We start from the raw sequence: 17,564 nt of genomic DNA on the forward strand, positions 1-17,564 counted from the left end.
TTAAGGATGAATAATGTAGAAAATAAAGTTAGACAAATATTCTGGAGTTTTGCTGGACTCAGTTTTTTAAGAGGTAGACAAGTAGAAACACGAAGAACCTTTCGTTAAGAAATCAAATGGGTTCAGTGGAGCTCAGTCTGGATAAGATTGTACATAATCCATGAGGCTAGTAGGCTGAATGACCACTATTATTCTGTTCTCTCTTATTTTGTTACTGAGAGGACTCTTTCAGATATCGTTGGCATGACCCCAAGCAGCCAGTTGAACACACTCCAAAACATGCACAATTGAAATTCATCTGACATACTCTCTGGGGAACTTTACATCTACTTTCTAATTGACAGCAGATGCATTTGGCAATGTAATGCCTCTGTAGAAAGTTCCATGTCAGTTTTTCTGCCTGTTACATGAAGTTGGTGCTTATCTCTTCCTTCTGGGAACAGTATTTCAATTAATCTTTTGAATATTTTTGTTTCTTGGCCCTCTCTGAAAACTCTGACTCACGTAATATGATTTTACAGCCGACCAACATCCTTCGATACCAAGTGGCCACTTGGAGAGGGTGTTAAACTAGATTGTCAGGGGGATGGGAACCTGAGAGGGAGTTCAGATTGGAGGGAAGCAAAACTGATAACTTGTCAGGGGTGTGGGAACCAGGAGCAAATATCAGAGAGGAATACCAAGGTGCACAAAATACTGAGTGGGGTAAATAGCACTAGAGTAGGGAATAGTAAGTTATTAGGTGGGGTCAGAATAAAGCAGAAAGTAATAAAGTCTAAATCAGGGTTACTGTGCATGTATGTGAATGCAATGAGTTTGGTAAATAAGATTGGTGAGGTACAGGGCGCAGATTGCCATGTGGAAATATGATGTTGTTGCTATAACAGAGACCTGGCACAGAGAAGGGCAGGACTGGGTGTTCAATATTCTTGGATACAAGGTGTTCAGGAAAGTGTAAAAAGGGGAAGGGTGGTGGTATTGATTAAGGAGAGCATTGCAATGTTGGAGAAAAAGAATGTCCCAGAGGGGTCGAGGACAGTATCAATTTGGCTAGAGCTAATGAACATAAAAAGGGGAATTAAATTGCTTGGTGTTGTCTACAGGTCACTAGCTAGTGGGAAGGGCATGGAGGAACAAATTTGCAAGGAAATTACAGAGAGGTGCAAAATTATAGGGTAGTTATAATGGGGGACTTTAATTATCCAAACATAGACTGAATAGTTGTGTAAAGGGCAGTGAGGGGTAAGAGTTCCTCGAGTGTGTTCAGGAAAATTTTCTGCAGTAGTATGTTGCTAGTCCAATGAGAAAGGAGGCACTGCTAGACCTGGTTCTTGGGAATGAGGTGGGCCAAGTGGATCAATTATCAGTAGGGGAGCATTTAGGCAACAGTAATCGTTGTATCACAATGTTTGGACTGACTATGGAAAAGGACAAAGAACAATCCAGAGTAAGAATAAGTAACTGAGGGAAAAGAAACTTCAATGGGGCGAATAAATTGGAGTCAAAACATGGCAGGAAAACAGTAGATGAACAATGGGTTAACCTTCGAAGAGATAGTTCGGGCACAGTCAAGGTATGTTCCCTCGAAAGGGAAAGGTAGGGCAAACAAATCAAGAGCTCTCTGGATGACAAAATAGGTAGAGGCTAAGATAAAGAAGACAAAGTGTGCTTATGACAGATGCCATGTAGAAAATACTATGAAGAACCTGGCTGAATATAGAAAGTCCAGAGGGGAAGTGAAAAAGCAAATAGAGAGCATGAAAAGAGACTGGCAGCTAGCATTAAAGGGAATCCCAAAGTTTTCTATAGACATTTAAATAGTAAAAGGCTGGTAAAAGGAGGAGTGGGGCCGATTAGGGGCCATAAAGGGCATTTACACATGGAGGTAGAGGGCATAGCTGAGGTATTAAATGAATACTTTGCATCTGTCTTTACCAAGGAAGAAGATGCAACCCAGGCATTGGTGTCGGAAGAGATAATTCAGACACTAGAAGGGTTTAAAATTGATAAAGAGGATGTATTAGATAGGCTGTCTGTACTTAAAGTGGATAAAGCACCAAGACCGGATGAGATGCATCCAAGGATACTGAGGGAAGTGAGGGTGGAAATTGCTTAGGCACTGGCCATAATGTTTCAGTCTAACTTAGATTGGGAAGGGTGCCAGAGGACTGGAGAATTACAAATGTTACACTCTTGTTCAGAAAAGTGTTTAAAGATAAGCTCAGCAACTGCAGGTTAGTCAGTTTAACTTCAGTGGTGGGGAAACTTGTAGAAAAATAATTTGGGACCAAATTAATAGTCACGTGGACAAATGTTGGTTAATTAAGGAAAGCCAGCATGGATTTCTTAAGAAAAAATCATGTTTAAATAACTTGCTGGAGTTTTTTGAGGAGGATACAGAGAGGGTTGATGAGGGCAATGCTGTTGATGTGCTGTACATGGACTTTCAAAAGGTGTTTGATACAGTGCCACACAACAGACTTGTGAGCATAGTTATTGCTCATGGAATAAAAGGGACATGGATGTGAAATTGGCTGAGTGATAGGAAACAAAGAGTAGTGGTTAATGGATGTATTTTGGGTTGGAGGAAGCTTTGTAGTGGAGTTCCCCAGCGGCCAGTGTTGGGACCCTTGCTTTTCCTGATATATATTAATGGCCTATACCTTGGTGTACAGGGCACAATTTCAAAGTTTGTAGATGATACAAAATTTGGAAGCATTGTGAACTGTGAGGAGGAGAGTGTAGAACTCCAAAAGGACATAGACGAGTTGGTAGAATAGGCAGACAGGTGGCAGATGAAGTTCAATGCAGAGAAATGTGAAGTGATTCATTTTGGTAGGAAGAACATGGAGAGACAATACTAAATAAAGGGTACAATTCTAAAGAGGGTGCAGGAGCACAGGGATCTGGGTGTATATGTGCATAAGTCATTGAAGATGGCAGGACAGGCTGAGAGAGCGGTTAATAAAACATACATTATTCTTGGGCTTTATTAATAGCGGCATAGAGTACAAGAGCAAGGAAGTTATGTTGAACTTGTATAAGACACTAGTTCGGCCTCAGCTGAAGTATTGCGCCCAGTTCTGGGCGCTGCACTTGAGGAAAGACATGAGGGAATTGGAGAAAGTACAGAAAAGATTCACGAGAATGGTTCCAGGGATGAGGAACTTTAGTGATGAAGATAGATTATTTTGGAGAAGTTAGGACTGTTTTCCTTGGAGAAGAGAAGGCTGAGAGGTGATTTGATAGTGGTATTCAAAATCATAATGGGTCTGGACAGAGTAGATAGAGAGAAACCGTTCCTACTCGTGAAAGGATTGAGAACGAGAGGGCACAGATTTAAAGTATTTTGTAAGAGAGGCTAAAGTGATGTGAGGAAAAACTTTTTCATGCAGCGAGTGGTTAAGGTCTGGAATGCGCTGCCTGAGAATGTGATGGAGGCAGGTTCAACGGAAGCATTCAAAAGGGAAATAAACTGTTATATGAAAAGGAAGAATGTGCAGGGTTACGGGGAGAAAGCAGGGGAATGGAACTGAATGAATTTCTCTTTCAGAGAGCCAGTGCAGACACGATGGGTCGAATGGCCTTCTTCTGCGCTGTAACAATTTTGTAATTCTGTGATTCTGTGACCATTCTACAGCTGCCAGCCAAGCTGAGAGTCTGACCATAATTGAAGATCATATTAGTAAGGATTTAGAAATGCGTTGATTAATTAAGGATAGTCAGTATCGATTTGTTAAAGACAATTTATATTTGATAAATTTAATTTTTTTTGAAGAAGTGACTGAATAGATAATGGAAATGCAGTGCAGTTTATATATGGACTTTCAAAAGCTGTTTGATAAGTGTGATGAGATTCGTTAGAAAAATTCAGGTGTATAAGGAAATAAAATAGTATGAATACAGATTTGGTTAATGGACAGGAAGTAAAGAGGTAAAGGGGTTTGCTCAGACTAGAGGTGGTTGGAAGTGGTGTGCCCCAGCAATGAGTGCTGGAAAATGCTGGATTCAGTTTTATTTGCAGTTCATATTGATTATTTGCATTTGGGTATTGGGAAGAGACCCTCAAAATTTGCTGATGACACAAAAAAGGGAGATTTAGCCAACAATGTGGTTGACTAAAAGACATCAGGGAGGCAGAGGTTAACAGCATAGACAAACAAGTGGCAGATGCAATAAAATGTGGGTAAACGCGAGGTAATAACTTTTGGGAGCACAAGTAAGGAATTAAAGTACACACTTATAGGAAGACACCGAAGAAGGATGGACAGAGAGACCTATGTGTTCAAGTTGTCAAGCGCATGAAATACAAACTTATGAACTACAAAATTAACTTATGAAATAAACCCAAAATGGACATTTTTTCTGTAAAACAAAATGGAGTTGAGAGGTCAGGTGACCTTTTCTTTCCTGCCAATACACCTGAAACTGCAAGAACCCTGAGCTAATTTTCATGTCTGGACAAGTCTTGGTGAAGTCATTAAAATAAACTATCTTTCTGGACATATCTTTGAGAAGTCATTAAGATGCAAATGGCCCTTTCTATGGTAATGGCTGCATCTCTCCAACCGATTGGGTTAACAATACTATGGCAGACTTTTTGACTTCAAGCTTTAACTCCAGAGAATGGGTGAGAAAAGCACTACTTTATCAAGATGGTAGTGATTGAGTGACATCTGAACTCCATTGTCTGACAATGGCCTAACCATCAAAAACTATTTATGAATTCAATGGAAGAGAAACTCTGGTCACATGACAGAAACTAGGTTACTGCTAAGGTGTTTTAATAAAGATATATTCTGGGCAGACAAAAGACAATGAAAGAAACATCTGTGCCATTGAAGAGAAAGGATCCTGCCTAACACCAGTTTTAAGCCACATGTAGGCAGATACTGGAGTTGGCCTTGAACTCCCCACCTGAGAAATCGTGCCAGGGTTTTGCCACGGCACTTTGACTAAAATATAACAAGGGAAGTCTGCAACAGTGCATCCATCCTCTTAATCTTCCCAAGTATTTTTCTTCAGTGTTCAAGGCAAAGATTACAGAGCTGCACCGTTTCAAGTCTTCACCCCGGGGAAAAGCAAGTGCAACAGAGGACTCTTAAAAATTCAGAAGACATAAATGCATGTTACCTTATAATCTCTATCTCTTCCTTAGTGTATGTGTATTTGTATGAGTGTGAGAGTGGGTGGTAGTTGCATATATTTCGGGTGTTGAATAACAAACATTTATATTTCTTTTAAAACTTACGAAATAACCTGTCATTTGTCTGTTCTTGACAATTGAAACACTCAGGGTTTAAAACATTTTTTTAAAAAAATACGCTGTCTTTGTTCAGTCGAGAGGTGGAAAATGGGGAGCCATCGCTATCATCTGTCATCTGTTTGTAACAAAGGGCTGGATTTTGTGCAGCCGATGGAAATGAAGGTTCTGGTGCCGGGATCTCTGTCCTTTTAAAGATGAGGATCCCACCTCCAAGAGCTGCCAGTGGTGGTCTCTGCTGATACTACAGAGGCCTTGGACCCAGGCCCAGCGCTGGAACACTGGACCTCAGGTAAGTGAGGTGGGGTTACTGGGGCCAGTCTGGAAGACCCCATCAAGGAAGGTGGGTGTGAAGTCCTGGGGGAAGGGGATCCTCCATGGGCCACAGACTTCCCAAGGAGGAGAGACACTCCCCGCACCAAGCCCGCAGGGCAGGCACCTCATATTTAGAGGCAACCTCCCCACGTGGTGGAAGCATTCCCCGCTGCTGGTTAAATTCCAGCAGCAGGGGGAAGAGGCCCTTAAGTGGCTGTGAATAGGCAGGACGGCGAAGGGCCTTCTTTTCCCCCCCCTCGCCTCCCATTGCGGTTCTACAGGACCCCCCCAACTCTGACTGCATCTCATGGGTGCCCATAAAATCCAGCCCAAAGCACATAACTTCATGAAAATGTGAACACAGATAGGTAAAGCCATGCAAAGACCAATAGGATTTTATGTTATATAAATAGGGACATAAACTTAGAATACTGGGCTGAATTTTGTGCTGACAGTGGGTCTCTGAAAATGCAAGGTTGGGCCGTTTGGAGCCACCCTGCCAGGCATGATTCTATGACGTTAGGCCAATTAACAGCCCGGCAGCGGGGTCCCCATCCCTTTAAAGACGGGGATCCCACTTCCAAGAGCTGCCGGCCAATCACAGCTGGCAACTCAGTAGTATCAGCATCACCACCAGAAGTAGTGGCCACTGGCAGAGGCCTTGGACATAGGCCCAGTGCTGGAACCCCAGACCTCAGGTAAGCAAGCAGGGTTGCTGGGGCCAGTCTGGCAGGCCCTGAGGAGTGGAGGGGGAGGGGGAGGGGGATCCTGTGGGGTGGTTTGTTTGATTGTGGGAGCCCTCTGGGGCCACAGATTGCCCACAGAACAGGGCCCCCCTCTCCCCAAGCCAGCAGGGAGATTGCCTCGTTTTACCGGATGACCTCAACGCATGGCAGAGGACCCCCCCCCACCCCACCCACTGCAGCTGGCTTTGCCAGTGACAAAAATCATGAATAGTTTTGATGGAGTAATTAAGGAGAAACTGTTTCCAGTGGCAGAAGGGTTGGTAACCAGAAGATACAGATTTAAGGTAATTGGCCAAAGAACCAAAGGCGAGGTGATGAAACATGTTTTTACACAGCAAGTTGTTGTGGTCTGGAATGCACTGGCTGAAAGGGTCGTGGAAGCAGATTCATTAGCAATATTCAAAATAGAATTGGAAAACTACTTGAAGGGACAAACATTTCCAGGGGAGTGGAATTAGTTGGATAGCTGTATCAAAGGGCTGGCACAGGTGTGATGGGCCAAATGGCCTCATTCTGTGCTGTATCATACCATGATTCTGTGATAAATTGAATTAAGTATTTACAATGCGCCCAAATGCCCATGTTTGAATTTGCAGTAGGGCTTGTTGTTTTCATTTCATTCCTATTATATTCTAACTTAGATTTTCAAAAACTCCTTTTCAACTCAGAAATGATCACTATCCAGAGTTAATGCTAAGTTGGTTCCTTGAAAAATACACTGCAGCAAGTTCCAGTAAGAGGTATTTATTAAAACTGGATAGCTGTGAGTTTTTCAAAAAAGGAAATTAAACTCTATAACTTAACTCAATAAAAATATTGGAAGAAAATCAAAAGAAAGATTTCAATATAAAAATGTGTTCCTTCAGAATAATGTAACTAATATCTGAATAAGAGCCTGTGGCTCGTCTGATCTTTTTCAACCATTTTGGGCCAGATCAACTGGTGCCAAATTTTGTTTGTTAACACTCCTGTGAAGCACCTTCGGATGCTTTACTATGTTAAAGGTGCTATATGAGTACAAGTTGTTTGGTTGTTGTTTGTTGGAGCAGGGCATCTCATTGAATGCCCCATTAGTTGAACTTTGTCCTGCACCTTTCAGCTCAAAAATTATTTTTGCGCCAGAACTTGCTGAAGGTGCGAGCTGATAATGGCTCGACGAGGGGCCACAGGGCATCTAGGACCTTGGTAAATGATGGGACCAACAGTGCATTTCCTTAACCAATGTTAAGTATTGAGAAAGAAACAGAGGAACGGCTAACAAGGAAATAGGGTGAATTAGTCAACTTGTGTACAGAAAGAGAAATAAAAGGCTGAATTTTCAGACGCACCAAGGGGGCTGGGTGGAGGGGGAATGGAGGTGGACAGGGCCTGAAAAGCCATTGAACGCAAAGGCAAGTTTTAAAGTAGGGGAAGCAGGTGCTCTGATTTGGTAGTTTGCAGTATATACACAGGGACAAAGGGTCAATTCTACAGGTAAGCTGCAGTTATTTTTCACACCTTTTGAAGAGCCTGCCTATGTACTTCATTGGCCAGGAACACATTGTTCTGCACAATAAAGAATGATTCTGTGTAATTGGCACAGTATTTCCTTGCCAGGCTATTTTTTGCTGCCTTTCATATGGCTTTGAGGAGAAGTTGCAAGAAGCAGTAAGCATTTCTTTTCTGTACACGTTGTATCCTATGAGTCAAGACAGGCCACCATCTGCTTCTCGTGCTTTGAAGATTTGAGACCTGAGGGTTTGTGCCAGCAAATTCACTGACATTCCTGCATTCAGAGTCCACCAGGTAGCCTACAGGTCTGTGCAATGGACTAATTCTGGCACAGTTTTATCGCAGTTTATTTTCACTCTGACATTTGCAGAAAAACCAGTGGTTGGAAAAAAAAGTCACAGCTCTTCTGTACAGCTCAGGAACTGTTCCTCATGATCCGAGCACATTTTCATGTATTAGTTTTGGAAATATTTTTGTAACAATTAGGACTTGTATGCAAATGGTTTAAGAGCATTTATAACTGTCAAGACTAGTGGGTCGATTAAGTGTTCACAAAATAACTATGATGGGACTACCAGGGACTTTAAAAAAGTTAGCAATTATGGAGCAAAATAATATAGGGGAATAGCACAACATAAAAAAAGTTGCTATTTAACATATGCTGTTCAACTGCCGTGAATACCCAATGTTATTCAATACTTTGAAATGTCTCACCTGCACAATGAAGAAAGCCTATTACACCGGTGCTGATTTGTTGCAACAATTCTTTCACAACATTTATATAGCACCTTTAATATAGTAAAACAACCCAAAGCACTTCACAGGAGCATTATCAAACAAAATTTGGCACCAAGCCACATAAGGCAATATTCGGGCAGATAACCAAAAGCTTGGTCAAAGTGATAGTTTTTTAGGAGTATCTTAAAGGAGGAAAGAGAAGTAGATAGGCAGGGAGTTTAGAGAGGGAATTCCAGAGCTTAGGGAATTGGCAGCTGAAGCCATGGCCACCAATGGTGGAGTGATTAAAATTAGGAATGCTTAGAATTGGAGGAGCACAGATATCTCGGAGGGTTGTAGGGCTGAAGAGATTACAGAAATAGGGAGGGGCAAAGATAGAGAAGGATATAAAAATAAGGATGAGAATTTTAAAATCGAGATGTTGCTTAACCTGAATTCAATGTAGGTCAACAAGCACAGAGGTGATGGCTGGATGGGACTTGGTGTGAGTTCGGACATAGGCAGCAGAGTTTTGGGTGACTTCTAGTTTACAGAGGGTAGAACATGGGAGTCCAGCCAGGAGTGCATTTGAATAGTTAGGTTGAGGTAACAAAAGCACGATTGAGGGTTTCAAAAGCAGATGTGCTGAGGCAGGGGTGGAGTCAGGCAATGTTCTGGAGATGGAAATAGGTGGTCTTAGTGATGGCATGGAAATGAGATCGGAAGCTCAACTCAGTGTCAAATATGACACCAAGGTTGCGAACAGACTGGTTCAGACTCAAAAAATTGTCATGGATAGGGATGGAGTGGGTGGCTAGGGAATGGAATTGGTGTTTGGAACTGAAGACAATGGGTGGACTCTTACCACCTTAGTCCCTGCCAGAATGGCATGACCATTTTTGGGTCTGGAACCCGACTCTCTGAACAGTGCGCCTGGCATTAGCTCTTTACCAGAGCAAACCAATTGTCATCCTGCCTCTGGGTTCCCTGACCAATTAGGGAGGGCAGACGTGATGACCTATCCATTCTATCAAAAGAAGGATTTCTAGTTAAAGGCACCATGGCATGTGTCAGATGATTCACCAGCATTTGGATTTTTAAGGCGGCAGCATCCACAGGAATGGAGAGGAGACCTGACAGATCCAAGGGGGTTCCTCACTCTCCTTCAATCCTGCCCCAGGGAAAGCTGGCAGAGGGCAAAATCAAGTCATGATGCCGATCTGCTATTAATTTCTGGGGCTTTCCCTCCCGAGCCCGCCTCCAACCACCTGGGAAAATTCTGCCCAATGACTTTCACAAAGACTCATACAATTAGGATTGCTTTTGGTGCAAATGTAATAGTATTTTACATGTGTGAGTGAATACTTGGATCATGCCATTTCTTGTGAAATATCCTGACTACTGAAAAAGGACATTGTAGTTCATTTTGAAGATAATAGTGTATTAACTGTAAATGACAGTCTTGCAATCTTACAGTATAACGTCAAGAATTGGACTAAATAGGTCACTAATAACAATAGAAAAAACACTTCTAAGTTCTACTCTCTGATACCATCAAACAAAAATACATAGAATTGCATTGTATTTACAGCACAGAAACAGGCCATTCAGTCCAGTTGGCCCATGCCCGTGTTTATGCTCCACACAAGCCTCCTCCCACCCTACTTTATCTAACTTTATCAGCATATCCTTCTATTCCTTTTCTCCCTCATGCACTTTTCCAGCTTTCCCTTAAATGCATCAATGCTATTCATCTGAACTGTCCTTGTGGTAGCAAGTTCAACATTCTAACCACAGTCTATAATACAATAGAAATCTGGTATTTTCCCCACAATTGAAGCTCTTTAGTTCTGTCTGTCAGAAGAAAAAAATACTGCAACAGTACATCTATAAATGTCACTGCTTACTGTCCTAGTGCAATTAATATAACAAAATACAAAGTGGGTCATTTAAGTTACAATTAGCATTGTGCCGATAGCCTATTTAACTAAGTGATATTCCATCCCATGTGTTAAATGCACAAACTTTTTCCTACCTATTCTCTGAGCTAATGCTAACTGCTCATTATTTGCAAGGGTGCCTCCCTCGAAGTTACAGACCACTTTAGCTTCTTTAAAGGTGAGCTGGTATTTTCCTTTGCGTGACTCTCTGTGATAAACGCCAGCTGCTTGTTCTGTAATTATATGAAAAAAACAGTAAGTCTATACAATCCACTTTCATTATTGCAGCATTGATAAGTCAACATTTTAACTTACCTTTTAGTTCATATATAGACATAGACCCACATATTTTTGCTTCCTACTTTTGTCATTTTCTTAGTGCTATGAAAATGAAGCAGTAAAGATTTTCACTGTTCAAAAAGTACGGATTATAATATAAAGAAACTGCAGAAATATGGGACAAATATAGGCTACGAACTGTGGAACTATTCATATTTATTATTTACTATAATATGGGAGGATGTGATTATTATAATAGTATAGATATACAAGGGCAACAATGGTTGCACACTCAAGTACATTTTTAGAACAAACATTTTTAAATGCCTTGGGAATGGTGGAAGTACATATTTTGTACCAGATCATCTTTCATTGTAGAGGAAATTGTCTGAAAAATCTTGAATCACTTTTTAAACAAGCATTTTTATCATGTTCCCATACAATAAAGATGCTGGGAGTGTCTTACAGTGCAATACTTTGAGAGTAAATTTCAGCTTGAAGAAATAATATTAGTCAAAAACTTTACTCAACCAAAACAAAGATGAAACTTTAAACCCAGTTTAAAGGCTTAAAATCACAAAGTCATGCTGTAGTATGTTATTTCTTACAACACAAGCTCAATGTTATGGAAGTATTAATAAAGCAAACCAACAGCTTTAAAATGTGACTGAAGAAACTGTTAAGATCCCCACCCTCTGCCACCCCTGTTCCAAGGAGAGGGTTGTATACACAACACAAGAAAGGGAGAGAGACACAATGGCATATGCATACTGATGTGAAAATCCAGATGTGTGAATGTATCACAACTCTTTTGCATCTATCTGATTTCTCTTTACAAATACACTGCTCATTTAGATAGGAACATCTTTGCTTATACGATATTGAAAAACAATCTTTCTCATCCGCCCTTTTTTGCTTCCCCATTTGCAGATGACACAAAACTTGAAAGTATTGTAAACTGTGAGGAGAATGGTGATAGACTTCAAGCGGACATAGACAGGCTGGTGGACTAGATGGACACGTGGTAGATGAAATTTAACGCAGAGAAGTGTGAAGTGATACATCTTGGCAGGAAGAACAAGGAAAGGAAATATAAAATAAAGGGTACAATTCTAAAGAAGATGTAGGAACAGAAACACCTGGGGGTATATGTGCACAAATCATTGAAGGTGGCAGGGCAGCTTTAGAAAGTGGTTAGCACCGCAGTCTCACAGCTCTAGCGACCCAGGTTCAATTCTGGGTACTGCCTGTGTGGAGTTTGCAAGTTCTCCCTGTGTCTGCGTGGGTTTCCTCCGGGTGTTCCGGTTTCCTCCCACATGCCAAAGACTTGCAGGTTGATAGGTAAATTGGCCATTATACATTGTCCCTAGTATAGGTAGGTGGTAGGGAAATATAGGTGGAGATGTAGTAGGAATATGGAATTAGTGTAGGATTAGTATAAATGGGTGGTTGATGGCCGGCACAGACTCGGTGGGCTGAAGGGCCTGTTTCAGTGCTGTTTCTCTAAATAAAAAAAAAAATAAAAGTGGTTCAAAAGGCATTCATGATCCTGGGCTTTATAAATAGAGGCATAGAATACAAAAGAAAGGAAGTTATAATGAACCTTTATGAAACACTAGTTCAGCCTTAACTGGAGTATTGATTCCTAGTCTGGGCACCACACTTTAGGAAGGATGTGAAGGCTTTAGAGAGGATGCAGAAAAGATTTAAGAGAATGGTTCCAGAGATGAGGGACTCTGGTTACATGGATAGACTGGAAAAACTGGGTTTGTTCTCCTTAGAGAAGAGAAGGTTGAGAGGAGATTTGATGGATTTGCAAAATCATGAGGGGTCTAGACAAAGTAGATACAGAGAAACTGTTTTCATCACAGAAGGGTCGAGAACCAGTTTTTAAGTGATTGGCAAAAGAACCGATGGCAGCATCATGACAAAAAACTATTCTATGCAGCGAGTGGTTAGGATCTGGAATGCACTACCTAGAAGTAGATTTGATTGTGGCTTTGAAAAGGGAATTGGATAAGTGTCCGCAGATAAAAAAAAAATTTGCAGGGCTATGTGGAAAAGGCAGGCAGTGGGACTAGCTAAGTTACTCTGCAGAGAGCTGGCGTAGGATCAGCGGGCTGAATGGCCTCCTTCTGTGTTGTAACCATTGTTACAACCGACTGCTCCTGTCAAAGCCCCCAATCAAAATGTACGATTCTGATTGTGGTGGGACTAACGCACTGTTAGTTCAATCCCATCGCTCCACAGATCGGCTAATATATCACTTAAAACTTTCCACATTAAAGAAAGACCCAGCCAAATTGTGCCATCTATTAACCCCTGAATGAGGCTATCCAAACCAGGTGTCTTTAAATCAACAAATTAACTCTTTAATTAGAAGAACTAAATTCTTAAACACTATGAAGATAGAAACAATATTTAAAATAAAAAAAAATTAGAGTCCTTGCAAATTTACAGTTGGTTGAAGTCCTCACAGGATGTTGCTTTCCTTCTTCAGCAAATTTCAATAATTAACGACTTGCAAACTCTTCCAATGGAATCAAGCTAACTTTACAGATTTTGAGGGATAAAAGATTGTCACAGTCTAACTTCCCTTTCTTCAATTTAAATTACCAGAGATCTCTGTTTTGGCTTGATTTTTTTTTAGAATTTTGAGAGATAATAATAAACAGACTAAAATTCTCTTCCTTCCGTTTAAATGGTTGAGAGCTCTTTTTCCAGGTGCTGTCATCACAGCTGTGTCCTGTGTCTGTGTCTTCCATTAGAGCAAACTGTCTCCAACTAATAAGCCTGTTCAAAATTGAGTTGAAACAAATGTATCGCATGAGACTCATTCCCAGTGGCTGTTTCTATGGTAACGAGAATGAACCCTTTGAATTCCAGTCTCCAAACGGCAGTTTCTAAGGCAACGAAAATGCACCTTCCTATAACTCCTAAGGCTTGCAGGCTCTTAAAGCAATACTGATCCTTTGCAAGCCTTAAAGGCAAACCGCATATTCCGAAAAAGACTACAGGGCCATGATACCATTCTATGATTCTGTGGCCCAAAGGCAGGGCTCTATCATTGCTGTAAGTCTCCTTAGCTAAGAAATTATCCTTCATATGAATCTAAACAGTGAGTGTGACAGCTATTTGACTGTGATGAACATCACAGCTATGCTGGATTCTGTCCTTACTCAGTGTCCACAAATGCACACTTTCTAGCTAGGGTTTCTGGAGATCATAGAATTTTTACAGAATTCAAAGAGGCCATTTGTTAATTGTATCAACCAATTTCCAAACCCTTGAAGCATTTCTTGTTCATATATTTATTTAATTCCCTTTTAAATCAGGAATGGGAACATTTTTTTTGAACCCTTCCCTGGGAAACACGCTGGTAAGATAGTGTGCTAACAGCATATAATGTACTAACAGTATATAGTCTAATTCTTGTTCCATTTATTTAAATATAATGCACATTAATTTTAAAAATTAAATGTATTGTGACGGAAACCACACCTGCCAAATGGAAATATTAATTTTGTCATATGGAACACTACTTGAACTTTTACTGGACATTGAACATAACTTATTTAAAAAGACCACTGCGCTGAACAGCCGAAAACATGGCTACACATTTGCATTCCAAGAGACAGTTGCATAGAAGGACAATGGGAGTGCTCCTTATTAAATAACGAGATGGGTTTTGTCAATAGTAATGATCAAAGGACATTGAGAGCCATTCATCTTGTAAGAGACAGCACTCCACTTACCCCCCCCCCCAAACCAACGAGTGTGTCTAGTAAGCATTGAAGAATCAAATATCCTCCCCCAGAAGATGCTGTTTCCAACAAAGAGCTGGTCACATGACTTACCTGCTGGCCAGACTGGGACTGTTTGAATTGTTCATCACAGAAAGATTTGGGGCAGACAGCAATTTGAAAACCAAAGAGAAAAAAGTACCTCTCTCTGTCTCTCTCTCAAGCAAAGTCCCAGGGACCCATAGAAGCAGCTTAAGCCTCAAGACAGAGGACCTCGTCAGTCTTCTGGTACCAGAGCAGCAAATTTGAAAATGTGCATTTGGGCCCCAGCGAGAACTACAAGACTACAATTCCAACCAAAGACCTTACAGCAAAACTAAAGAGAGTAACTGAATTCCATCCACTACTCCAAATCCTCGGATGAGATGCCTCCAAGGATACTGAGAGAAATGAGGGTGGAAATCGCAGAGGCACTGGCCATAACTTTTCTATCTTCCTTAGACTCAGGAGTGGTGTCAGAAGATTGGAGAATTGCAAATGTTACACTCTTGTTCAAAAAAGCGTGTAAAGATAAGCTCAGCAACTACAGGACAGTCAGTTTAACTTTGGTGGTGGGAAATCCTCTAGAAAAAATAATTAGGGACAAAATCTGTAGTCACATGGACAAATGAATTAATTAAGGAAAGCCAGCATGGATTTCTTCAGGGAAAATCATGTTTAAATAACTTGCTGGAGTTTTTTGAGGAGGTAACAGAGTGGGTTGATGAGGGCAATGCTGTTGATGTGGTTAACATGGACTTTCAAAAGGCATTTGATACGGTGCCACACAACAGACTTGTGAGCAAACTTGTAGCTCATGGAATAAAAGGGACGGTAGCAACATGGATACGAAATTGGTTGAGTGCCAGGAAACAAAGAGTAGTGGTTAATGGATGTTTTTCGGGCTGGAGGAAGCTTTGTAGTGGAGTTCCCCAGGGGCCAGTGTTGGGACCCTTGCTTTTCCTGATATATATTAATGACCTAGACCTTGGTGTACAGGGCACAATTTCAAAGTTTGCAGATGACACGAAACTTGGAAGCATTGTGAACTGTGAGGAGGATAGTGTAGAACTTCAAAAGGACATAGACAGGTTGGTGGAATGGGCGGACAGGCGGCAGATGAAGTTCAATGCAGAGAAATGTGAAGTGATCCATTTTGGTAGGAAAAACATGCAGAGACAATGTAGAATAAAGGGTACAATTCTAAAGGGGGTGCAGGAGCAGAGGGACCTAGGTGTATATGTGCATAAGTCATTGAAGATGGCAGGACAGGTTGAGAGAGCAGTTAAGAAAGCATACAATATCCTGGGCTTTATTAATAGGGGCATAGAGTACAAGAGCAAGGAAGTTATGTTGAACTTGTATAAGACACTAGTTCGGCCTCAGCTGGAGTATTGCATCCAATTCTGGGTGCCGCACTTGAGGAAAGATGTGAGGGCATTGGAGAGAGTACAGAAAATATTCATGAGAATGGTTCCAGGGATGAGGAATTTCAGTTATGAAGCTAGATTGGAGAAGTTAGGACTGTTTTCCTTGGAGAAGAGAAGGCTGAGAGGTGATTTGATAGAGGTTTTCAAAATCATGAGGGGTCTGGACAGAGTAGATAGAGAGAAACTGTTCCCACTTATGAAAGGGTTGAGAATGAGAGGGCACAGATTTAAAGTATTTGGTAAGGGAAGCAAAAGTGACGAGGAAAAACCTTTTCATACAGTGAATGGTTAAGGTCTGGAATGCGCTACCTGAGAATGTGGTGGAGGCAGGTTCAATTGAGGTATTCAAAAGGGAAATAGACTGTTAAATGAAAAGGAAGAATGTGCAGGGTTATGTGGTGAAGGCAGGGGAATGGAACAGAGGGAGCTGCTCTTTCAGACAGCCGGTGCAGGCATGATGGGCTGAATGGCCTCCTTCTGCACTGTAACGATTCTGTGATTCTGTTATTCTGTGATTCTTTAATTCTTTCTCCTCCTCTGTATCTATTTGTGTGTGTGTTTATCTCGTATGTATGCTAGCGTGGTTGTGTCGGATATTTTTGTAATTTTAACTGAGTTAGAGTGATAAGGTTAATAAACTTTCATCTTTCTTGTTTAAACCTAAGAAAACCTGTCTGATTGGTTCATTTACAATTACAATTAGAGAACAGTGAGCAGTTGAGAAACTGAGGGGTTAAGCTAAAACACCGTCTTTTAAAAGTTAAACCCTGTTACGGCTAAACCAGGAAAGGGGCCAGAGGGGAGCCTGAGACCCCTTCCTCACCCAGTCGTAACAATACCTTTCATACAATCAATAAGACATTCAGAAATGGGCTGATTAACTGAAAGATGATAGTTTGCCCACCAGTAAGAGGCATGCACATTTTGAAGGACAACAGGACTATGAAAAACCAAAACATTTACCAGAAGGCTGCAGATTCTCAACAGCTTGAACAATCACAACAAACGATCCAAAGGATTGGTGTTAACAAATGAAAGAGCACAAACTGAGATAAAAAATCTTCCTCCATGGGGAAATTAGTTTGTTGTTTTATAAACCAAACAGGAAAAATAAAACAAAGAACTGCAGTCTTACCTAACCATATTGAGTTGTGCAGTATTCCATTTTTCAGCCCCCAGGTTCCTGTCTCATGCCATAGTAAAGTTAAGAGAAAGAAGGACAGAAGCATAGTTGCAGTCGTACTTCAAGGCTTAAGGGTGTTCTTGTAAGTGCCGTTGCTGTAACAGCTACAAGCAGATATAACTTCCAGCAAACCACGTTATGCTGCAACATCTGGTCCCCAGACATTCTTTACTTCCTAACTGTTTAATAGCTGTGAGGTTATTGTGGTTGCTGAGATTGCAGTTGCTGGTTTACAACAGTACACTAATTGTAAGATAGGTGACTTTTACTTCAAACAGTTTCAAAGTAATACCAGATGTATTATTATTAGTGAGCGTTTTAATAAAAGTGACAGTGCAGATTAGGTAATGGTTTTCTAAGTAACATTTCAATATCTTATATCTCCCTTATTTTAGTTAAGTCTCTAGGGGGTCATGTA

At 41.0% G+C, this 17,564-nt stretch overlaps 1 protein-coding gene across 1 annotated transcript in view; it reads right to left on the reverse strand.

Annotated features, from left to right (window-relative positions):
- tnfaip6 (tumor necrosis factor, alpha-induced protein 6) overlaps nt 1-17,195 on the reverse strand; it is a 42,838-nt gene extending 25,643 nt beyond the window's left edge. The window contains exons 1-2 of the mRNA XM_068036261.1: nt 17,099-17,195; nt 10,568-10,705 (exon numbers count right to left, since the gene is read on the reverse strand). Of these exons, the coding sequence (XP_067892362.1) occupies nt 10,568-10,705; nt 17,099-17,192 (232 nt within the window). The 5' untranslated portion in view covers nt 17,193-17,195. The remainder of the gene's footprint in view (nt 1-10,567; nt 10,706-17,098) is intronic.
- Nucleotides 17,196-17,564: the final 369 nt, after the last annotated feature.

Source organism: Heterodontus francisci, chromosome 7, assembly GCF_036365525.1.
Source record: "Heterodontus francisci isolate sHetFra1 chromosome 7, sHetFra1.hap1, whole genome shotgun sequence".
Taxonomy (NCBI): Eukaryota; Metazoa; Chordata; class Chondrichthyes; order Heterodontiformes; family Heterodontidae; genus Heterodontus; species Heterodontus francisci.